Genomic DNA, 25632 nt, shown 5'->3' with positions numbered 1-25632 from the left:
GAAGTGGTGAGGGAGAGCTTTTCTGGTCAGAAGCACTCAGGAACTGCAGCAAGAATCACCTCTGACCTGTGATGTTCCTCTGTTTGTTCCAGAAAGAGTCCAAAGTGCAGCAAATTAAGAGTGTGTGGGATAGAGATGTTTCACACCAGGCTTCACACCTCTTGTCTTTTCCTTTTAATGTTATGTATATATTATCTGCTATATCCTGCAAAGTAACCACAATAACCAACACAGACCTGCAGGAATGAGTCCTAAACCCTGAATCAGTATTTTAGCACTTCCTCTTCCCTGGTCTGGAAGTCAATGGTTTTCTGGAAGTGTTTTTGGTTGTTAGCCTGAAATAAGGTCTGGGGTTAACACAACCTGAAGAGATGTTGTACTACGACATAGAATGAAACATTTTTCAGAGAAGATGATAAGGGCCACATGAAGAAGGAGTTTGAACATGAGGAGATATTGTGACATTTTTAAAAGTCTACTTCTGATGTAGTCTGTGTGGTCTACAGTAAATGTATTCCTGACAGCTACAGCGGATAAGAATCAAAGGTTCCCATAAGATCCTTAGAAAATGTATGCGGGTCATTTTTGACATCTTATGCATCCCAGGGTTAAAAAGTCAACCTTTCATCGACCATTAACAGCGCATTAAAAGCATATGTAAGTACAGAGACAGGCAGCTTTGATGTGTGTGTGTGTGTGTGTGTGTGTGTGTGTGTGTGTGTGTGTGTGTGTGTGTGTGTGTGTGTGTGTGTGTGTGTGTGTGTGTGTGTGTGTGTGTGTGTGTGTGTGATGGACGTTACATAAGCATCGTGTCTGCAGGTGTGCACCACAGCATGGTGTAATGACTCTGTATGGAAACCATCAGCAGTGACAGTGAAGACAGATGCACAAAGACTCCCCACTGATGCAGAATCAAACGCACCCACGTTTGAGTGGGTGGGGGGTCTCAGCGCTGTTAATGGTGGGATATTAAAACCATCCTCCCTGAGCGTGGATCGTTTGTCTGACGGAGCCCGCTGTGTTGGAGGAAAAAGACATTTGTGAGCGTCTGTTTCCTGGAGACAGTAGAGAGATTCCCCTCGTTATACATAATGCAGACATTAAGATAAATGACGGCAAGGGTTTCAAAATCTCTGAAAAACCTGAGGAGAATATTCAGTCTTCCCCTCGACAGTAGAACTAGCTAGTTTAATAACTTGAATTTACATTTCAAATCCAGAAGGCCAAAAAACCTCCTCTGGACGGCTCCACATCTGCAGGATTTAATAAGCTTATTTCTGATGACCAAACGGTGGTTTCAAAAGTATTCAAATAGTCTGAAAACAAGGATGGAGTTTGAGTGCTTTTGGGAAAGTTGCTCTGTTTTTATAATAATTAAAAAAAGGGAATTTAAATTTTAGAAATAATATTACCGAACGAGTTAAAGTTAGAATGTGAAATAAAATGATCAAATAAAGTTATTTAAAAAAAGATGAGAAGTTAAAGTAAACAAATAAACATTTCAAATATTTATATAAACATAAAGAATCATTTTAGAAAGTTCAATAAAAAACAAAAATGAAATTCAAATATTTATTAAATATCTGAAGTTAAAGCAAAAAAACTAAGGAATTAACTCTGAGCTGACTGGCTCTGTTCTGATTGGTCAACTGCTCAAAGATGTGCCGCCCCTTAGCCTATCAGATACAATGTGTTGGATCGCTAGCCAATAGGAGCGTAAGTTATGTTCCACAGTGATGTCACTATGTTCCGGAGGTAATTCATGGAAAGTCACCGGGTATATTTCTTGTTCTTCATTTGAGTCAACTTTATTATATCTTCCATTTCACAGTAATCACAATACTGCTCGCTGTGATACAACGTAACTTCCAGCACTGATTGCAGGGTTTACAGTAGTTTTGGAAACAGACGCAAGCTTTTTCTTTGGAAAGTAAAACTCATTCTCTGTCATTTTGTTTCAGGACTTCCCTAAAAACAAAGAGGAGGTGGTGTTCCTTCATCCCGCTCTCTGACATCAATCTCTGACCGTTTTAAATCCAATCCTCCGACCACGGAAAACAATTTGCTCCCTTCAGCTCGTCCTCTTCTCTCTGCTCCGAGAGTTTTATTATCCACTTGGGAGGAGCTTCTCCTCTACAATGATCTTACTCTCCTTTCCATCATCCTGCTCCTCTTCCTCCTCTGTCTGCAGATATCAGTTTCTTCACAGTGAGACGCTCTGACAACACGGCTGCTTTTAAAGCCAGAAAAAGTCAGATTATCTTTGGTTTTCAGTCTCAGACCACATTTGCCTTAAAGGTCCCCTACCCTTCTCAACATTACATTACAGGTCTCAGATTTATACAGAGCCTGTCTCTGAGTGGCTCTGAAAACACGTCGCCGTCCATATTTCCTTTCCTAATTCCTGTTAATTGTGGGTTTCAAATTGAAACATTTGGGTCTTTTTTTTTCATATTCTTTCCTGTACTTTAGATATTGGTTATCTATACTTTGTGTAAATATTTCTCTTGCATTGATATTATCTTTGAGTAGTTAACTTATTTTTACAGATACCGGTTACTCCTTAATTAATATATATTAATATCCAGATAATTGTTTATTTGTTAGTTTTTTTGCATTTTAAGAAAAGGTTTTTACAAAAATATTGTACTTCTTATTTTACAACATTTATCTGATCATTTTAATTACTTTACAGATTATCATCATCATACATCAATTATATGTGTTTATATTTCTTTCTTCCTGCTGACAATTTTCTTAAATCAGTCAAAATCATTCATTCCACATCTTTTAAACACATTTTCTGTCCATGTTTTTCTCCAGATGCGGTAATATTTGTACTCTTCAGTGGGAAATATCGAATCCTGCAGCAGGAAGCATTAACTGGCTCCATTATGTGAGAGGAGGTGAGTCGTGGGGGAGTCAGCGGTGAGAAATGAAATTGGATCTGAAGCGAGGATGGAGGAGGAGGTGAGCTATGGATTTCATACAGAGGACGAGAAGTGTGAAGCATTACTCTGATTGTGTTGCTGCAGAAGAAGAGACACACAAATACTGAAAGTGAAATGCAATTTATTATTTTAAAGATCAAGAAAAGTAGAGACGCTACATACTGATATACACCTGAACATCAGCAGGAGAGGACTCTTTAAAGTAGAGACACTACATACTGATATACACCTGAACATCAGCAGGAGAGGACTCTTTAAAGTAGAGACACTACATACTGATATACACCTGAACATCAGCAGGAGAGGACTCTTTAAAGTAGAGACTCTACATACTGATATACACCTGAACATCAGCAGGAGAGGACTCTTTAAAGTAGAGACACTACATACTGATATACACCTGAACATCAGCAGGAGAGGACTCTTTAAAGTAGAGACACTACATACTGATATACACCTGAACATCAGCAGGAGAGGACTCTTTAAAGTAGAGACACTACATACTGATATACACCTGAACATCAGCAGGAGAGGACTCTTTAAAGTAGAGACTCTACATACTGATATACACCTGAACATCAGCAGGAGAGGACTCTTTAAAGTAGAGACGCTACATACTGATATACACCTGAACATCAGCAGGAGAGGACTCTTTAAAGTAGAGACACTACATACTGATATACACCTGAACATCAGCAGGAGAGGACTCTTTAAAGTAGAGACACTACATACTGATATACACCTGAACACCAGCAGGAGAGGACTCTTTAAAGTAGAGACACTACATACTGATATACACCTGAACATCAGCAGGAGAGGACTCTTTAAAGTAGAGACTCTACATACTGATATACACCTGAACATCAGCAGGAGAGGACTCTTTAAAGTAGAGACGCTACATACTGATATACATCTGAACATCAGCAGGAGAGGACTCTTTAAAGTAGAGACACTACATACTGATATACACCTGAACATCAGCAGGAGAGGACTCTTTAAAGTAGAGACGCTACATACTGATATACACCTGAACATCAACAGGAGAGGACTCTTTAAAGGTGTCTAATCCTTATAAATGAATTTGGATCTCTACTAAACACACGCAGTGTAGCATGAAATGGAGTTTCTGCGGCCGCCTTCATCAGATGTCAGAGGGAAACATCGATGACAAGCACTCAAGTTGAAAAACTGCAAAACTCTGAAAGCTGAGCGGAGCGTGACTCTGTGACCTGAGGAACAGCGGCGTCAGCAGAAAGCAGCATAAATGCATGACTAACATCCACAAGCTCCAGTAAATATCCACAACCCCAAATCAATTATGTGCCTCAACACACACTCCAACACACACTCACCTGCTGCTTTTGCAAACTCAGGCGCTCTTCAACTTTAAAAATATTCTCCACAAGAGCCCTTCTGTTCAAATCTGTTACTCAACACCTGGAAGTCCACCGCTAACACTGCAGCTTTCCTTTGGCTCTGAGTGTAGGCTTATTAATAGATGCATCAAAGGATCATAGTCAAAAATACTCCTCTATCTTTACACAGGTGCAAGCAGCGGCCCAGAACTCTTTCATCACGTGCTGCAGCTTCAGAAATGCTACACATATAGAAACACGTGAAGAAACATCTGCAGCATCTAGAGAACATTCAGCAACGTGAGGAAACATGAGCAGCGATTACTAAAAGCTGCAGAAACCCAAAATGCTGTGTGTGTGTGTGTGTGTGTGTGTGTGTGTGTGTGTGTGTGTGTGTGTGTGTGTGTGTGTGTGTGTGTGTGTGTGTGTGTGTGTGTGTGTGTGTGTGTGTGTGTGTGTGTGTGTGCGTGTCCTCTCTACTCATGCGATTAGTCTCTGCAGAGATGGGCTCTGACATTTAACCATGTTGTCACTGAAAACCCTCGAGCCACAGCTACTCTCTAACAGGATAACAACTTTATTTCTTATTGGATTATTACACACACACACACACACACACACACACACACACACACACACACACACACACACACACACACACACACACACACACACACACACACACTCTTCTCCTTGTGTTTTCTAACTTATTCTCTTCTCACACTCATCTTTATATCTAACTCAAAAGAGGAAATCAGATCAGAACGATTTAAATACAATAAAAAAAGACATTTGTATAAAAGAAAGAAGTTAAAGTTCAATTATTCAATAAAAAGTTAGAATAAAATTCAAACTTTCAGGATTCTGAAATGTCTGATGTTACCTGCTTCACATTTCAGTGCCAAGTTTGGTGAGTTTGTTCATGTTTTAGAAGCAAATCATCTCATCATGCCCTGTTTATCCAGAGTCACTTACATAATTATACAGATAGACTTTAAAATACATTTAAATATGAATTTTATTCATTAGTGAATTAATCATTTCCTTTTATAAGTTGTTCTTTAAATGTATTTAATCTTTTCATATTTTAAGTTATTTTTATTTGAATTAAATGTAATTTAGATCTTTCACTTTGTTGAATCTCTTATTTTTTTATATTTGAACATCATTTACATGAAACATAAGTCATTACGATACATATACTGCAGATAGAATCAAGATAGGTAGAATGGGAGGATGAAACCCTCTTTATTAGTCACATGCACACAGCAGAGCTCACACAGTGAAATGTGTCCTCTGCATTTAACCCATCCTAGTACTAGGAGCAGTGGGCAGCTATTGTGCAGCGCCCGGGGAGGGGGGGATTGGAGGTGTCCGGTGCCTTGCTCAAGGGCACCACAGCAGGGCCTAGGAGGTGAACTGGGACCTCTCCAAGTAGCAGTCCACTCACCACATTTCATGTCTGTTTGGGGACTTGAACCGGCGACCCTAAGATTCCCAGTCCAAGCCCCTACTGACTGAGCTGACTGATCCCCTCACACACACACACCATGATTATGTAATGTACAGTAGGTGCGTGTTCAGACTCGATACACCTGAGTGCGCTCACTGGGACTCGTCATGGTGAATAATGCAGACGGGTTATATATTGACGCTCAGAGAGATCGCTCTGTGTGTACGGTCGTATTTAAAGTTGTTTGAAAGGAAAACATTGGGATCAGTGTGAGTCACAACAACACACACATTAGCTCAGCTCCAGTTACCCATGATGCGTGTGTTTGCATGGTGAGTGTTTAATAAAATATAACATGAACAGAAGCAAACCCAGAGATAAACAGGAAGCCAGGACGCTCCAGATAACTGAGGAAGATAAGAATGAGATGGATGCAGTTAGCCTAGCTTAGCACAATGACTGGAAGTAGAGGGAAACTGCTAGCCTGGCTTTATCAAATATATAACAAACATTTATCAAGACAATCAAATTATTAACCAAAAGGGTTATATTATTTCTCCTGTGTGTGTCTCTGTTTGGGCATATTTTGATTGAAATTCTGCCAGTAAAACCAATTAAATGAAATGTATTCACTGCACAAACACAATTTATTTTAGTTGTTTTAATCCTTTAATTTTACTTTTTTAAATACATTTTTATTTTACTTCTTGTTGTTTTGTTTTAATCCTTTTATTTGTATTTAATTGTAATGTGTTATAGTTGTTTTAAGGTAAAGGTAGGGGTTTTAATGAGATTTCTCCTGTACTGCATATACGTTTCTTTTTTACATAATTTACTTTAACTTCACCTTTTTATTTGCAAACATGTTTATCTTTTACAACCTTACATTAAACTAAAATGTTCCTAAAACCTGTCCATGTGTCGTAATAGCCCATCTTTGGACAACATTTGAAAATCTATAAACTCCTTTTGCGTAACCTCTGTTTCATGCTTCATTGTTAAATCTGTTAGATTGCATCCTCCCTGTTCAATATTTAAATACAACAAAGAGTCTGTTTTCATGGTAATGAAGGTACGGGGAGTTTCTGCACAACAACAGAGCTCTGAGGCTCCAGAGCATTTATCAGACCATAATACTCATTATTGTTGTGTTTGTTTAAAGGAAAACAACCAATGAATATCAGCTGACCCAAACTATTTATGGGGCTATTGCTGTGGTAAAGGGTTAGAACACTGACAAAGCTTGAAGAACAATCTGTATTTTATTAGCACATTAGTGAAAAACTGAGAGAGATTTATCTGAATGATGTCGAGCATCGTGACTGACAGAGACAGACGATGCTCGGCTTAATATGGCGTCGTAAAAAAGACATTAAAAATCCAATACCATAATACCTCCGAGCAATGAAGCTGCCATCACTTATTTACAGATATAGATATATTGTATTTTAATATTTCTCCTGCGCAGTGTGAGACTGTTCAACTCATAAAGCATTTCAACTTTTTGCAATATGTTATTTTTTTAAACCAACAAATATAAAGTCTCTTTAAATCTTACGAACAGAGATCTGATTTAATAAAGCATGCATTGTGTTTTTAATTAATTGAATTTAATTAGATCTTCGTTTGTTACTTTATTTATTTACGTTTTACTTTAGTTTTTATTTTATTTTAATTGGTTTGATTTTTAATTTGATTTATTTACTGTATTTTCTAATTCCTTTTTTAATTTAATTTGAATTTTATTAGATTTCTTTTTTAAATGTTTTACATTTGACTTATTTTTATATTCATAAGATTTTTAATTTAATTTGAATTTATTTATATATTTTTTATTTATTTAAGTCCTTGTTCATTGTGCCTTGTATGTTTATATATTCTATCACCTTTAAAAATCCCCAGCCCATGCAGGCAGAACATTAGAGGTTATAATTACAGTAAATTATCCCCCTGAAACCATTTACACCTTTAATCACATTCAAATATAACTGTGTCTTTATCTCAAGACGTAAACAACACGTATCTGATGGCTCAGTAATCAACAGCGAGGGTTAATTGGGTAATTATCACCTTTTAATATGTTTTATTTTTAGCCCGGTGGCACATTTATGATGTAGTTTGTGTGAATGTGATAATAAGATGCTAAAAGGAAGTCCAATGTTCCTGTCCATCCATTTGAGTGTGTTGTGTTTTTATACTGGGAGGTCAAAGGTCAGAGGAGCAGAGCGACAGTAAATTCTCTAATTCATTTATTCCCCATCCCACCCACCGGCCCAGCATTGTCTGAATCCTCTCATTGTGTCGGTTAGTCTAGAGATTTTCAAAATAAAAGCTGAACCAACCGCCGGCAGCGTTTGAATCCTCATCAGTCCTTTATTCAAAGCAGAGATTTTCAAAATAAAAGCACAACACAGAAGCGGAAACCGAAGATACACAAGTAGAAACAAGGCAATAATCCTAAATATTCTAAAGTTAAAGTCCAGCTGAAATTACAAAACCCTGACATGATATATTTATACACATTCTCGACATCCCTGTAGTTTAATCACCTTGCAATTTCTACATGTATGCACCTGTCCCAAACCAATATTAATTTATATTTAATATGTATTTTTTATCCCTACATTTGAGCTCCTTCACAGTTTTACATCTTAGATTCTTTTTTTGGTACCTTTTTGTTTTTATCCATACTTAAAATGGCTGTAATTCCCAAGTATCCTATGAGTACGTTAGGCTAATATATTGGTTATTTGGACAAAGACACAGGAAATCAACCACTTTTTGTTAGATTTCTTCAGGATTATTAATAATAACTTAGGTTTAATAGTGCACCAACATTTTAAAGTGTCCGATGCTGTTGTTTATGACCAATATCTGCATTTTCATTAGCCTTTTAGGACTTTTCTTTACTGATAATTAGCAAATGTTAGCATGCTAGCACATTAGGGGTGAAACCTGCCTAGCAACAGAGCAGAGGGTTTGACTTCAGCAGAAAAAGAAACATGCAATTTAATTTCAGTTGGACTTTAAAACAATACGAAGTGTATCTTTTGAAGCTAATAATGCTAAGAGGCTAATACTGTACAAAAGCAAAGTCCAACAGCAGAGCGTGTTTACAGTACGGGATAATTCACTCCAGCTAATTTCCATCGGCTTTCAGACAGATAAAAGAAGTGCAACTGCAAACACACAAACACACACACACACACACACACACACACACACACACACACACACACACACACACACACACACACACACCATCAGGGATTCTGCTCATCGTCGGGTCAGTGCAGGGTTCAGATTCTGTCTATTGCTTCAGCAGGGAGCACGATGAAGAGGTTATGAAGCTCACTGTCTCATTAAATATTGCAAATAAATCATTGATCGTGCAAATAATGTGAATAAAGTGAAAGTTCTGATTGTGCAGTCGAAGGTTTTATATTTGATCTGAAGTTACGATGAGTATCACAGCTGCGTTATGTTGCATTTCTATCTCCTTTTTGGCTTATTGTATCTGTGGCTATGCATCATATTCCATTAATATTTATTATACTACTACCTACATATTCCTTTTGGACATTTTGCACATACATCTCCCAGATTTTTTGGCCTTTTTTCAGACATTCTTACATATTTTTGGGACATTCGTTTAGCATTTTACTGCAGTTTGAGGTTGTGCTCATTCTGACTACTTTCTTTTATAATCTGTTGGCTACTTCAATCTGCAGCAATGCATCATATTCTATACAAGATTCTCAGAACAACAGCCCTGTGACGATGCATTTCCCAGCTGATCCAAGAGGCTTTTTAGAGACTGCCTTTAGCTTCCGCAGGAGGGGAAGAAACATTCAAAACCACCTGAAAAAGCCTAACTAAATGTCATGTTGTGCAGTACATTTTCCAGCTTAAGTCGCATAAATTAAAAAAGCATGAAGATAAGTACCTCAAAGTCGTACTTAGGTACGTGAACACACTACTTTGCACTGCCTTACACTTGCATTTTGACTTAAGAGGGCTGAATATAAGGATGAAAGTAAAGGGGGAAGCTTCACACGTAACGCGTCCATGTTTCCTGCAGCCTGCGCAGATTCTCCAGCTCATCTTTCTCCCTCGGGCTACATCCCCTTAATGAGAAACTACCAGAGAGAGGTGTAGCATCACAGAGACGTGGGAATAAAACATCTATCTGTCTTAACTTACACTTCCCACGTTTCAGCTTTACATAACGGAGGAAACAGAGGAGGGAAAAAGGCACCGAGAGGAGGATGCTCACAGTTTCCCTGCTCGTCTGTTCCTTGAGTGCCCGTTTTATCTGAGATAAAGGACACTTAGTGATATTTGTTCTGCCAGTAAGACCCTTAGGCAACCACCCTCTTTATACACACACACACACACACACACACACACACACACATACACACACACACACACACACACACACACAAACAGAAACACATCATTTGCACTTTAAATTGCTGAACACAGACCCTGTATCCTCTTGACTTCCGCTTCAAAACATAATCAAATCATCGTTCTTCAGAGTCATTGAATATTCAATTACAGCGTATTCTTAAACAACATTAAAGATAATTGATTCGGCCACTTGACTGCAGCTTTCAGAAATCTCCCCTCTTTGTCGCTGTTACTCCAACTCAGCTAACAGCCTTCAGACGAGGAGGAGAGACAATTTCCTCCTCCTTAATGTACAAGTGTTTATGTCTATGATGAAGAAGATCAATCCCTCCTGAAGTAAATAAATCATTCAATTCCCTGCACACAATCCTCTCTACGGCCTTCCTGAAGTCGGGGTTGAAGATGGGGTAAATGACCAGGTTAAAAAAAAAACAAGTTCAAAAATATGTGGAGAATATGTTAAAAAAGGTTGGAAGGGATAACTGTGAGGAAAATAAATTCAGATGATTTTAAAATATAAAACATACTACTACATTTACTTAAAGCAGAGTCCCTATTCTGCTTTCTGTGGTGTTCCCTCTCGTGTTGGTTTTAGTGCATGTAAATGGTCTGCAAGTTTTTATATCTATCATAAAGAAGGTCAATCCCGATCGACTGCAGAAGTTCATTAGTCCTTCATTTAGAAATCCTGATTCCCCGTCTAGAAGAAGGTGCCCTTGGTGTCCCTGCACAGTATCCTCTTGAAGGCCTTCCTGAAGTCGTGGTTGAAGATGGTGTAGATGACCGGGTTGAGGCAGGAGTTGCAGTATCCGATCCAGAAGAAGAACTTGAACAAAGGGTCTGGGATTCTGCAGGTTTCCGGGCACACCGCCTTTAGAGAGTAAGAGAAGAAGAACGGGAACCAGCAGATCACGAAGCCTCCCATCACCACGGCCAGGACGAAGGTGAAGCGCTTCTCCCGGTTCGCCATGGCTTTGCGGCGAGACGTCGGCGTCCCCTGGACCTTTTCCTCGGATACAACTTTGGTGCCAGAAGAAGAAGTGGCCATTGTCTCTTTGTACCGGGACGACAGGTTAAGCATCTTGACTTTGAACCCTTTCTTTTGGGACGATCCCAAAGTGTCCGATTTGTCCACTTTGTCTTTGTCTTCATCGGCCCTTTCGGAACCAGAGTTGGACGAGTTCTCGAGCGACGCTTCTGCCGCTTCGTCAGGATGTTTCTGGGACTCTTTGTGGGGAACAGCTGAAGGGATTTGGGGGATTGAGGGGGAGGAAGTGTCTTGGATGGGCCTATTCTCTGGAGGGTTTCGAAGAGACGACTGGTTGGAATCAGATCCAGAGACTTTTGTTTGGACTTTTTCCCACTGGCTACCTCCTCGATCGCCGTTCTGCTCGGATATCTTCGCCGGACGCTCATCTGTTCCTCCCGCCGCCGCCGCAGCGTTCTGCTTCTGTCCTGACGAGCTCCGAGTGTGCTGCTTCGCGATCTGATAAATCCTCACGTACACCAGGATCATAATCACACAGGGGGCGAAGAAGGACCCGATGGTGGAGTAGAGAATGTACCAGCGCTCGTTGTTCAGCTCGCAGACCTCCTCGCCTCCCTCGCTCTTGTCCAGAGAGAGAAGAGGCGGGAAGGAGATGACGGCGGAGATCAGCCAGACCACAATGATAGCCGCCTTGATTCGCGACGGGGTTCGTTTGGCGCCGTACGTCACGGGCCGGGAGATCGACAGGTAGCGGTCCAGTGCTATCGCGCACAGGTGCACAATGGAGGACGTGCAGAAGAGGACGTCCAGCGCCAGGTAGATTTCACACCTGTAAGAGAAAGTATTTTACTGACCCAAGTCCAAGTGCATCAACAGTCTGACCATCACCTTCTGTTGGACTGAGAACATTGTGTTACTGCCTCCCTTTTACTGCCAGAATGTTCCTTTCATTATCAACAACCTTTGACCCCCCCTCCACATTCCTATCTGTGTTTAAATATGCAATGAAAACTCTATCTTGCCTCTTTCCCTCCTTTTCCTCTCTCTCTGTATGAACTTTCTTGCCAGAAATAAAAGAAGACTAAAGCAGTTTTTTCCCTAATTCTTTCACCTATTTTTAGTAACTTTCTCAGAAATGTTCCACATTTTTGGGGAATTTTTTTCCGTGCATTTTTCAAACTTTATTCCCATATATTTTTTATTTTATTTAAAATATTCTTGCATTGTCAAAGCATATGTGAGGTTGTTCTAATTGTACCTCCTTTATATACTGTTGGTTAATTTAATTAAGGATTAAGAAACTCCCTCTAGAGAGCATTTTGTGATTTTAGCCTCTGCAGACCATTTACATGCACTAAAACCTATAGAACACTCCACAAAAAGGCAAAGCGTTTTTGAGCATCTTGGTTTGACTCTTCCTCCATATTTGATAAATTAAAATGCCCCACACACCAGACGGAGCTGAACGCCCAGTAGCCCTGCAGCTCGTTGGCTAACGAGAACGGGATGATCAGCGTGGCGACCAGAATATCCGCCGCCGCCAGCGACACCAGGAAGAGGTTCTGGGGGCCTTTGAGCGACCGTGACGTCAGGACGGCGATGATGACCAGGATGTTCCCGACGATGGTGAGGAGCATCATGGAGGTGATGGAAATGGCGAAGCTGGCGGTCGCCTGCGGGCTGTATGGCGAGGGTCTGCCAGCGGTGCTCCGGTTGCAAGGACGGGTACCGGAGATGAGGCTGATGTTCCTGTTGGGGAATCCGGAGAGCTCCGAGAGGCAGGGGTCGTCCGGGGCTGCTGCCATGGTGGTGAAGCTTAGAGAGCAGAAACTTATTATATCCAGTTTGCTTGGAAAACCATTGAGATACGGGATTTTCCAGGAGGAGGAGGAAGTGTCGGTCAAGGGGAAGCCATGAGATCTAGAAGAAAGGAACACATTATTATTGGAATCAGAACTGAGTTTAATTCCAGGTATGTAGAACAGAAATGCAGTTTGCATCCAACCAGAAAGTGCAAAAAGGAGTATGAGGTGCATGAGGTTTCAAAGCAGATCATTATGATTGTATAATATGAATGAATGTCTTTTGATAAGGTGCAGATTCAGAGCATATACATATGAGGTGCAGGGTTTAGGCTTATACGTTTAATGCACATGCCTAATGTGTGCAAATAGAAACCTGGTGCAGGCGTACATAACATGATAAGAGAAGAGAAGGAACAGGTATGATTATTATTTTTGCATTGGTTTGGTTTCAAAGAGGCCCTATCATGCTTTTTGAGGAGTTCCCTCTCCTGTAGTGTGTTCTATAGGTGTGTGTGTGTGTGTGTGTGTGTGTGTGTGTGTGTGTGTGTGTGTGTGTGTGTGTGTGTGTGTGTGTGTGTGTGTGTGTGTGTGTGTGTGTGTGTGAATGTAAATGGTCTGCAAAGGCTAAAATCCCTGTGTTCCACTGCCCCCCTGCCACAGATTCATCAGGAACAACCCCTACTGGGAACTACTGCACTAAACTATAGCTTTCTGTATATAACTTAGGTCACATTTGATTATCCATCTAGAAATTTCACATACAATCAGACATTCTACTGAACTGTGGTTGTTAAATCCATTTGCAGATTTCCTGCACATTTGGTTAACATTTGTGCAGAAAACCAGGCTTGCCTTCTTCTCTAAGTCACTTTGATTTGTTTTAAATTATGCACATGCATCTGATTGCATCTGCCATCCCCGGCTCTTGTCTGTAAATTGCTGCAGATTTGCACCGCCGCCGCCGTGTGAATTATAAAGCACTTATGATAAAATGCTGTAAATGCAGCCATTTGAAAGGACCTCGTTTCCTTATTCAACGTGAGGCTCCTAATGGAAAATCCACATTGTGGTGACATTTTGCTCCATTATCGTGTCCTGTATGAGGGTTGTTCGCATGTATCCGTGCGGAAGTCCGTTCAGTTTAATCAACGCTTTGAGAGTGCAGCCGGGTCAGCTGTGATCCTTTTGAATAGACACAAACTCCTCATGAAATGATGTCTCGACAATAGGCTTGGAGGCTTCTTTTGCCATATTTTCCTGCATCTTCATCAGCGTATATCATGTGTTAAGTTACAATATGAAGGTTTATTATATTATTATTATTCATGCGTGAATAATGAAACGTAAACTTTATTAGCTAATTGTATCTTTTCAATGCAAAGTCAGAAATAAATTCTGTTACATTTTATATTTGTATATTATTTTATGGTTTGTTTGAAATATGAACATTAATTTGATTTTTTTCTGAAAATAAAATGAACTTTTTTAAATTAGATATTTATTTTTACTTTCCTTTAAAATTTAATCATTGAACAAAATAATTATATTAAAAAGTTATAATATGAAGGTTTATGTTCATGCATGCGTGGGTTGCAATGCCACAAACATAACTTTATTAGTATCTAATAAGGTTATGTCTCTTTTCAATGCAAAGTCAGAAATTAAATCAAAAAGATGGATGATAGATATTTCCAAGTCATGTTTTTATCAAACCAATTTTCTGCTGCAGTCCATATTTGTTAGCATTATTAGCCTCTCAAAGCTAATTTCTCTCGACACCTACTTTTACTTTAACAGACATTAAACTATATTATATTTCTGAGATTTCCAGAAGTGCACAATTAAAAAACTGACCTCTTGTGTTAAAACCAGACAAGAAAAAAAAGTTTGCTTCTTAAAATCCTATCAAAATTAGCATTGGAGCTAAGTGGCGCCACGTGGAGGACCAGGTGGTAAAGAGCGATTTCAAAGGTCTGTAAAATATTGGTTTTTTTGCATGCATTCCTATTTTTCTGCACTGTTATCATCATAGCTTGTGTAAAAGGAAGGCATGTAGATTTATTGTGCTTGCTTTTCCTGTCACAACCATTAAAGCATGGGTTGCATCTTTTCATCCCTCAACACACACAGCTTGAATCTCTTAACGGACAGGAACCGTATATTTCAGAGATGTCCAGAAGTGTACGATAACAAACAGACCTCTAAAATAAAGTACTAAATACTCAATCTAAAGCTAGCACTATTAGCATTGTAGCTAAAGTGACAATGTGCTTTTGGTCATGCATTTGACGTTTACATTCGTAATATTATGAATAACTTGCATGCATTAGACCTCTTCTGTGTGTGGATTCACCGCCTTGTTTTTTTTGCCTCTATCCTAAAGTCAAGATCATTAAAGCGATTCTCAACAGGTTTTATCTGACCAAACATTCTGCTTCAGTCCACATTTTGTTAGCATTTTTAGCCTTTCAAAGCTAACTGTTGTTGAGACTTAAACTTTAACAAACAGGAAACGTATATTTCAGAGATGTCCAGAAGTGTGTGATAGACCTCCAAAATAAAGACCAGACTAAATGAAGTTTGCTTTGTGAAATACCAGGAGCTACAAAAAATACTAAATCTAATGCTAGCACTGTTAGCATTTTAGCTAATGTGGCGCCACCTGGAGTTCCGGAGTGGTAAAAACTGAGGCTTAATAAAATGAGGACATTGGACATTTTGGAGCTTCAAACTAAACAAAAGGACTTAAATACCCTTTGCATATGTGTTTGAAACAATGTGTTTTTCACAAGTAACTCAGTGATGATGCTGAGCTAGAATCAAGCAGAAATTAGATTACTCAAGATCTTTTATTTTCTGTTCAAATTTGGGGATTAATTTCCTCCTCTGCAACAAATTTCCATCTCAAATCAAATCATACACATCTGCAGCTGCATGTGTACTTTATTCAACGATATATATATATATGCATCCATATATTTTGTACTGTTTAATTGTGTTAGAGGATTAGCAGTTCCATTAGAAATCTATTTATGTACATTTAATCCATTTAAACCACAGCTAACTGCACATGACCTGTGTTCAGTTCATTAAAGGGATCCAGATGTTGTCACAGTAAACACTTCCAGGAACCGACATAGAAAAACATTCAAGTAAAATCATGTACAATTTACTGGAATAATAAAGATCTGCTCTTCAGCTGCTCAATCAAGTTTAAAAGTGGATTATCTTGTGGAAATCTATAGAAAGCTACCCGGTGATGATGTCCACTCACCGGGTTAGAGATGCAGATCAGAGCAGGGGAGAGATCCGGTCAGATGATGTGGGAAAAGAGAAAGTTTTCCAGATCACACAGACAGTGGATACCCGGATTTAAAGCACATATATCTGCATGTTTAGCTCCAGTTTCCCCCGCCGGGTTGGTGCTGTGATTGCAGCCGCTGGAAATGCTCTCTTTCTCGGACTGAGTTTAGAGGATCTGACGCGGAAGGATCCGGAGAGACGGAGAAGCGACGCGCCTTTTTACGCGCAGCCTCTCTCCAAAGTGCGCACTGCATGTCCACTGTGGGAGAAACAGAAACAGATGGGTTTATCTTTCTATCACAGACGTGTCTTTAGTTCCTCATTTGGAAGCGTTTGAGTTTATTTTTAATTTATGGATTTTCATGGATTAGTGGTGCCCATTAATCAAGTCATTTCGATCCAAAATGTCAGATATTCTCTGGTTTCTCTACTTTTGATTTTCTTTTTTGTAGACACATCTTCCGCACATGCAGCTATTGTTAATGTTGTGCAACGTGCACATGTTTACTTCTTGTGTTATAAATAATCATTTATATTTAAATTATTTTATATATTTTCAAATATTTTATTTACCTCTTTATCTTGATATAAATATATATATATATATATATTGTACGGTGGCCCTGAAGTGCAAGTCAAAACAAAATTGCCTAAAACACAATGACATTTCAAAAAACACAACAAAATTGCCTAAAACACAATGACATTTTACAAAACACAACGACATTTCAAAAAACACGACAACATTTCAAAAAACACAATGACATTTCCTAAAACACAACATTTCCTAAAACTACCGAGCAGCGGAAGTGACATAGAGAAAAAATAAATAAAGGAAAATAATAATAATAATAATAATAATAATAATAATAATAAAGATAATAATAATAATAAAGATAATAATAATACAAATAATAATAAAGATAATAATAACAATAATAATAATAATAATAATAAAGATAATAATAATAATAATAAAGATAATAATAATAATAATAATAATAATAATAAAGATAATAATAATAATAAAGATAATAAAGATAATAATAACAATAATAATAATAATAATAATAATAATAAAGATAATAATAATAACAATAATAATAAAGATAATAAAGATAATAATAATAACAATAATAATAATAATAATAAAGATAATAATAATAATAATAATAATAATAATAATAATAATAAAGATAATAATAATAACAATAATAATAAAGATAATAATAATAATAATAATAATAATAATAATAAAGATAATAATAACAATAATAATAATAATAATAATAATAAAGATAATAATAATAACAATAATAATAAAGATAATAAAGATAATAATAATAACAATAATAATAATAATAATAAAGATAATAATAATAATAATAATAATAAAGATAAAGATAATAATAATAGTAATAATAATAATAATAATAAAGATAATAATAATAATAATAATAATAATAATAATAATAATAATAATAATAATAATAATAATAATAATAATAATAATAATAACCTACTTAAGTGAAAACTAGCAATATTTTTGAAAAGCCAAAACTTTTCCCCAAACTACTTCCGGAGTCAGAAAGGTCACGTCAAAGAGGTCACTGGTCAAACCGGAGCGATAGAGAAATAAACAATAGAGGGACACATTACGTTTTACTTTGAGCTTGTGCTCGAGTACACAGATATTAGGTCCAATTTGAAAATGAGGCATAACATAACAGTAAGTGTAAGACATTTGAAGAGGGTTCTGGCGGAAATGGGACTAAATCGCAGGAAAATATATTGCGATCCGGGGGTCCTTGTGGAGTTCATCCGAACTCAACTCCAATACTCTGGACAGCTACGCGAATTACCGGGTTCAGGGGCTACGAGTGAGCAAAGAGGATGTACGATCTCGTCTTGAAGGAGCTAGACCCCAGAGGCGTGACTCTAAGGCAGGCAAAGACGGCTTAGCCCGCCTCTTTCAATTAGTGAATGCAGACTCCGGGCACTAGCTACGAGTCTGTCAGCTGATTGATGATGATGGCAACTAGCCTGCTAGGTAGCACTACTAGGGACAGTTAAGTTAAATTCGATGGTGTGTCGGGGGCGATTGAAATGGGTCTGACCAATGTTTCCCAGTAGCGCTAGTGCTAATGGTAAAATGACACAAGGACTTGTCGGGACCGAGAGAAACACAAGTGCTGTATGAAATGCACATAGATTGTGATTGAATGAAATCTCTTTGTATGAGTCTAATAAAGAGTAGTGCTAGTTAGCCAACCTACGTCTGGTCAGCCTATCTAACACTGAGTAGCACTAGCTGTCTTGGCTAACATCACACTTGGAAAACACATTTATTTGGTGGTAGTGAACTATACGTAAAAGGCACAAAAACGGGAAAATGAGAGGCTAGACATTTTGCGAGATCTCGCTTAGGTTGTTGTTGTTCAATGTCCCCTTGCAGCCACCGTAAAAAACACCACATTTCATCAAACACAACCACTTCAACATTTCAAAAGTTAAGGGAAAGGGTATCCTTTAGGTAGAACACTCCTTGTTTTGGATTGGACAGAGCTACCTGGAGAAACACTGCTGTGATTGGTTGTTTGACGACATTGACCTATGCCTCCGAACCCTGAAGGAGTAGTTGAAATAGTTCGGTAATTTGTGCACTGCAATTAATGGGGCGAAGCCTGCGAGCTAGTTCAGGCAATCAACTCGAGCACCAACAATACATTCACACATAACGGCCCTCGTCACTCTTGCAACCAACCAAACACAGTCTCCTAATCTGGCGCTGTATTTAAACTGTTGGATCTACCTCGGCCTCGCTAATGCAGCTGCTGCTACTACAGCTGTTTCCACGCTGCTGATGTGTTCAACTGACTTCTGCTGCTGCTGCTGCTGTGTTCACCTGGCTGCTGTTTCCACGCTGCTGATGTGTTCACCTGACTTCTGCTGCTGCTGCTGCTGATGTGTTCACCTGGCTGCTGTTTCCACGCTGCTGATGTGTTCACCTGACTGCTGCTGCTGTGTGTTCACCTGGCTGCTGTTTCCACGCTGCTGATGTGTTCACCTGACTGCTGCTGCTGCTGCTGTGTTCACCTGACTGCTGCTGCGTTCAAAGTTGGCGATGCTTGCCTGCCGCACCACAACCCCAGCTTCCTCCCCAGCTTCAAACTGTAGGCTCGGCAGATATAGTTATCTAATCGTCAGTCCATGTTCTGTGTTAATATGTGGATAGATAGATAGAATCGGAGGTTGAAACCCTCTTTATTAGTCACATACATGCACACAGCAGAGCACACACAGTGAAATTGGTCCTCTGCATTTAACCCATCCTAGCACTAGGAGCAGTGGGCAGCTATCGTGCAGCGCCCGGGGAGCAATGGGGAGGGGGGATTGGAGGTGTCCGGTGCCTTGCTCAAGGGCACCACAGCAGGGCCTAGGAGGTGAACTGGGACCTCTCCAAGTAGCAGTCCACTTTCCACATTTCAAGTCTGTTCGGGGACTTGAACCGGCGACCCTACGATTCCCAGTCCAAGGAGTGATGTGGTCAGAGCCTAGACGCCAAACTCAAACTATACACTGTTTCTAATGAACACATTAATGGAACATGTATATCGCTAGTGTTGCTCGCAGGCTGTTAAACTATCCGATCTCGGTGGATCTTAATAACGACGCTTTCAGGGTTCTGAGGGACAGGTTGATCAACCAATCACAGCAGTGTTTCTCCAGGTAGCTCTGTCCAATCACAAACAAGACGTGTTCTCCCTAAAGGAAAACCCTTTCCCTCATTTTTGAAATGTTGATTTGTTTTATGAAATGTTGTAGAGTTTGGTCAAATGTTGTTTTGATTTGCACTTCAGGACCACCGTATTAATCTGTTTATTTTATTACACGTATTTCTCATGTTTATATAAAGAAAAGTAGTTGATGTTATTTTAGTATAAACATTTTTGTTCATATAAGCTTTTCTAATTCTATTCATTATTTAATTATTAGTTTGTTTGACAAAAATATGAACATTATTTTTTACATTTTTGGAAAATAAAATCATTTTTTAAAATTATATATTTATTTATTTTAACTTTCCTTAAAAATATGATTATTGAACAAAATATTAATATTTAAAAGATATTTTTTACCTTAAAAACAACGCTCTGAGATATCTGCAACATCACTGATTATGAGTAGAATGGAGCATTTAGTTCAAATTAAACAGGATTCAAATCGAGAGTTTAAGGGAAACTGGACATCTTGAGTTGAAATTACTCCATTTTAATGATATTTATTATTTACTTATATCTGTTGACTGGAGACGAGCTGTTCCCCTGTTTCTGCAGTAAGGGAGATTTATTTCCCTCTGGGTTAAATGTTTCTCTCTCATCTAAATCATCTCATCGTTAATCAATCCCCTCTGAGCTCTTCTTCACCGCAGTTATTAACCCATAATCTTTTTTCCCAGGACGCAAAATAAATCAATCCGAGGATTTCACTCCTCAATAACTCACCTCATCATTTCTGCATCATTTCCACACTTGCATTTGTAAAGTTGGCTTCAAATTACTTTCTTTAATAGACTATAAGAGTCTGATAATCATGCATAATCTTTCAAACTCATAACTGCATTCATTTTGGGCATTTCTTTCAATGCATTGTGTTTAATATCTGCTATAATGGGATGTAAATGTATGCATGTCTGTGGGAGGATGCATGCAGGAGGAACAGGAGATGGATGTCCCGCTGCAGAGGATTTAATGATTGTTTTTATGACAGTTAATCACAAATGTCCATCTAAATCAATCATAGCTGCACCCTGAAAAACAAAATCTTACTTTAAATTAAAGTTTATTTGCAGTCGAACGAAATTCTGGATGAATAAAAAAACTGAAATTGTGGAGAAAAGTATTTTAAAATATTAAAAATATGGTTTTATAATTGAAATTAAAGGCCAATTGAAAAGGAGATTTTGACAAAGGTAATTAAATAATTAAGGAGAAATCCATAACCCACACGTTTTCCAGTAAATTAAATACAATAAAATTAAAATAATATTCGAAGACCAAGTAAAGCCGCCCCCTGGACGCTGAGAAACCGAACAGTTGTTACTCAGGAAACATGCATATCCCCTCATTAAATTATAGCAGTAGTCTATACAAAATGCAATATCTTGCCTGCACTACCCTGGAAAGGATTGTTTTCAGGACTCAGATGTAGATAGAAATTACTTAAATGATCTTTACACCTAGATATAAAAGGATTATTAGCATTGATGCCACCTTTTTTAAACAATATGGTACATAAACAGGAATGTGATTAGTTTGAAAGCAGCAAAGAGACAGATCTGTGGTGGATATTTGGTTTTTATTCAAATGTTTTTTGTCTCTATGCCTCCTCTGGGCTGTGGCGCCCTCCGGTGGCTGCTGCTGTTTAATTTCCTCATGTCTCCTCCAGTGTGGGCTGGGGAGGATCTGGTAAAGAGGGAGAAAGTGAAGCATTACGAGTATTGTGCCAATAAAGTGTTGTTTCTGTGATGGTCCCTGAAGGCAGCTTATCCCTTCCATGTCATTTTGGAATATTGCAGAAAATAATCTGTCAAACAAACGTTTATGATGCTTACACGTTTATCTGAAGTAACAAGCTAATGTCACATGACTTCACATCACCACCGCTAAGCTAAAGGCAGCTAATGTTGGGCTATAAAGGAACTACAGCACGGTCACATGACTTCAGGTCACCACCGCTAAGCTAAAGGTGGCTAATGTTGGGCTATAAAGGAACTACAGCACGGTCACATGACATCACGTCACCACCGCTAAGCTAAAGGAGGCTAATGTTGGGCTATAAAGGAACTACAGCACGGTCACATGACTTCACGTCGCCACTGCTAAGCTAAAGGCGGCTAATGTTGGGCTATAAAGGAACTACAACACGGTCACATGACTTCACGTCGCCACTGCTAAGCTAAAGGCGGCTAATGTTGGGCTATAAAGGAACTACAGCACGGTCACATGACTTCACGTCGCCACTGCTAAGCTAAAGGCGGCTAATGTTGGGCTATAAAGGAACTACAACACGGTCACATGACTTCACGTCGCCACTGCTAAGCTAAAGGCGGCTAATGTTGGGCTATAAAGGAACTACAGCACGGTCACATGACTTCACATCTCCACCGCTAAGCTAAAGGCGGCTAATGTTGGGCTATAAAGGAACTACAGCACGGTCACATGACTTCACGTCTCCACCGCTAAGCTAAAGGCGGCTAATGTTGGGCTATAAAGGAACTATAGCACGGTCACATGACTTCACGTCACCACCGCTAAGCTAAAGGAGGCTAATGTTGGGCTATAAAGGAACTACAGCACGGTCACATGACTTCACGTCACCACTGCTAAGCTAAAGGAGGCTAATGTTGGGCTATAAAGGAACTACAGCACGGTCACATGACTTCAGGTCACCACCGCTAAGCTAAAGGCGGCTAATGTTGGGCGTGATGACGTTTAGTAGTCTCATTTAGACACTTGATAGAAACCGCAGTTTTTAAATTCACCGATGGGGTATTTACTGATGTACTTTTTGTCGTAGAACCAAAATCTCCTCAGACCTAAATGTGGTGCCCCGTGTGAAACTATCTGGATTGGCCAGGCCCATTTTTGGTCCCTCCTGGTGTGAGTAACATTCTAATTATTTTACTTCAGTTATTGAAACCCATTGACTTCCAAATCAGGGGACAGGAAGTGCTCAAATGCTGACCGCAGCTGTAGAGGAGTCGGACTTTCAGGACGTCGCTGTCCGCCATCTTCTCTCTCTGCCCCATGTTCTTCACCTCCACTTTAGAGATGATGGTGGGCAGGCCGTTAGTCGAGAAAAACCCACTGGACACACAGGAAGTACTCGTTACTGCAGTAGCAATACTACATTTCTGTCAACCCACGTGAAAATAAAGCAGGATCCTTTTTTTATCTAAATATGTAAACATGCTGTGTGTGTTGCAGACGTTACCTTCCGTAGTGCAGGATAGACGTTGCGTCGTAATCTAGATTGAAGGTTTGTCCGTCTCGCTTTTGGAAGTTCCTCTCCATCCCTGAAACACAATAACTCCACTTCATTAAAAAAGAAAAAACCTGTTTAGATTATGATGATTTAAAAAAAAGTAATGTTGAGATTTAAATGAACAAAAAATGAATTAAAACAAATAACGCAAGTTGGGTAAATAGAAATTATAATAGAAGATTTTGGTGAGTTAAATAAATGACAAATTAATACATAATTATAGTGGGTTATATAAATACAACTAAATACATGAGTTATGGTGAGTTAAACAAATAACATTTCAAAACGAAATTCTGCTCAGTTAAATAGTATTAGAACATGTAAATAAATAATTGAGTAATGGTTAGTTACAAAGATACAAAGCTAAGGTTATGTGATTTAAATAAATACAATTAAAGAGTTAATTAATCTGCAAAGTAATGGTGGCACTAAATGCGTCATGGTGAATGAAATAAATCAACAGAGTTAAAAAACAAACACTTTGCAGACAGACTATACGTGCAGGATATTTTAACAGTATTTATACATTACCCTCCATGATGTTCTGCTGCAGGACGATGACGTATTTATCGCGGTCCATCCTCGTGTGTTCGTGGTGGAAACCCAGCGCGTGCAGGATCTCATGCACGATGTTTCCCAGAATGCACCGTGTCCCCATGAACACCTGCTGCTCGCCGCCGATGAAGCCCACGTACGAACCACAACTACAAGAAGTAGTCCGATCATTTTCTGCAGCTCCACATTCATAACGCTGTAGAAATTAAACACACCAAAGCTCTCCGCACCCTTCGCTCGTGACGAACTTCAGGTAGTTTGTCTCGGAGGTTCGTCTGTGGAACGTCACACAGGTGCGTTCGGACACCATCGCCATCGCAGCCAGGATGACCGCCGTCCGATGCTCTGCAGAAAACACAACAACAACAACAACAACAACAACAACAACAGTGAAACACATATTATAGATGTTCTGCAAGTAGAAATAAAGCATCGATCTGAACCCACCTAACTCTGGGCTGATGACGTACGGGATCTCTGTGGTCGGCCATATGTTCTCCCCTGAGTTCCTGTCACTCTGAAGGTCAAATAACACACACTTTCTCACACACACTTACCATACATGTACAAGTTTAGCATGGGTCTTGTATGCATATCATCGTGACACACACTTTGTAGTTGTTCAGAATCTTTATGTGGTAATGGAGTTTCTGTAATAATTGTGTGTCTTTGAGGTCATTTTGGGTCTACTTGAAGTGATTGAGAGTCTACTTTTATTCAATTCTAGTTCTCTCATTGTGGTTTTGTGTCCCTATGTAGATTGTTTGTGTCTCCTTTTAGTCTTTCTTTTATTTGTTTTCATCTTTTATCTCAGTCTAGTTGGGAGTCTCTTTGCGTAACTTTCCAGTCGTTTTGGTTCTTTTGAGGTCATTCCATGTCTCATTTTAAGTGAGACTTTGTAGTGTAGAGACTTTTGCTGCCTTTCATATTGATAACATCTGTGTGTGAACGTATCGTCTCAACTCTTGTTGGTATGCAACACCAATTGTTTAAAATATGTCATGGAGTTGCATGTTGGGAAATGTAGTATCATGGATGTTAGGAGATCTCCTAGCTTTGTGAAAAACCCCTAAAGAGTTTCACGTTAAAACTGATACCAAACTAAATTTAATTTCCAGGGTTTTCCACTCACAGACACCACGATGTCTCCCTCCAATACGACGTAGTCTTTGGTCAAAAGCTCTGTCAAAAATGGGAGAAAGAAAATAAAGATAAGAAGACAGACTTAACTTCTTAGCTGTGAGTATTAAATGCATGTTAGCAGATACAATTCTGACCTTCTAAAGTCTCAGGGTTTGTGTTCATGTATTGCAGCACTCTGGTTATCCAGTCCTCCTGAGTCACTGTAAAAAACACATTTATGCATCAAAATAAATAAATAAAAACACACATATCTGGAAAAGGTGACTTATTGATGCAACTAGACTTAATTGAAACACAAACGTACCGTTGTGACCCTCTGGTAAAGGACTGGAGTCGACTAAAACAACAAGAAATAAAAGTGAATTCAAGTTTTTCTTTACAGTACATTTAAACATTTTGATTTCTTACCATCTTTAGAGGATCGGACAAAAAGCAATGCAGCGAGGATCAGATGCAACATGTTGTCAGGGCACACACATACTCACACACACTTCTGATAGTTCCTCGTTAACACCTTGATTAAAATCAGCTGAGAGCTCCATGTGGCTCCATGAGTTTTTACTCCTCTGAATTTATGCAGATGTATTCGAGTTTATAGAATAAGACACATTAGTAT

General features: G+C 38.9%; 2 protein-coding genes across 2 annotated transcripts; both read right to left on the bottom strand.

Annotated features, from left to right (window-relative positions):
- Positions 1-8167: 8167 nt before the first annotated feature.
- On the bottom strand, positions 8168-12968 carry LOC134868571 (alpha-2B adrenergic receptor). The gene is made up of 2 exons (XM_063889810.1): positions 12616-12968; positions 8168-11992 (listed from the first exon to the last, which is right to left on the bottom strand). The coding sequence occupies exons 1-2, from the start codon at positions 12966-12968 to the stop codon at positions 10876-10878; spliced, it is 1470 nt and encodes a 489-aa protein (XP_063745880.1). The 3' UTR covers positions 8168-10875.
- An 8642-nt stretch (positions 12969-21610) lies between these two features.
- On the bottom strand, positions 21611-25626 carry LOC134868059 (astacin-like metalloprotease toxin 5). Its single transcript, XM_063888935.1, has 10 exons — positions 25425-25626; positions 25321-25353; positions 25151-25216; positions 25006-25055; positions 24321-24390; positions 24104-24218; positions 23850-24022; positions 23268-23349; positions 23019-23140; positions 21611-21736 (listed from the first exon to the last, which is right to left on the bottom strand). Exons 1-10 carry the CDS (start codon positions 25474-25476, stop codon positions 21705-21707), a joined length of 795 nt encoding a protein of 264 aa, XP_063745005.1. The 5' UTR covers positions 25477-25626; the 3' UTR covers positions 21611-21704.
- Positions 25627-25632: the final 6 nt, after the last annotated feature.

The sequence above is a fragment of the Eleginops maclovinus genome, chromosome 8 (genome assembly GCF_036324505.1).
Source record: "Eleginops maclovinus isolate JMC-PN-2008 ecotype Puerto Natales chromosome 8, JC_Emac_rtc_rv5, whole genome shotgun sequence".
NCBI lineage: Eukaryota > Metazoa > Chordata > Actinopteri > Perciformes > Eleginopidae > Eleginops > Eleginops maclovinus.
This window is presented reverse-complemented; position numbering and strand designations above follow the sequence as displayed.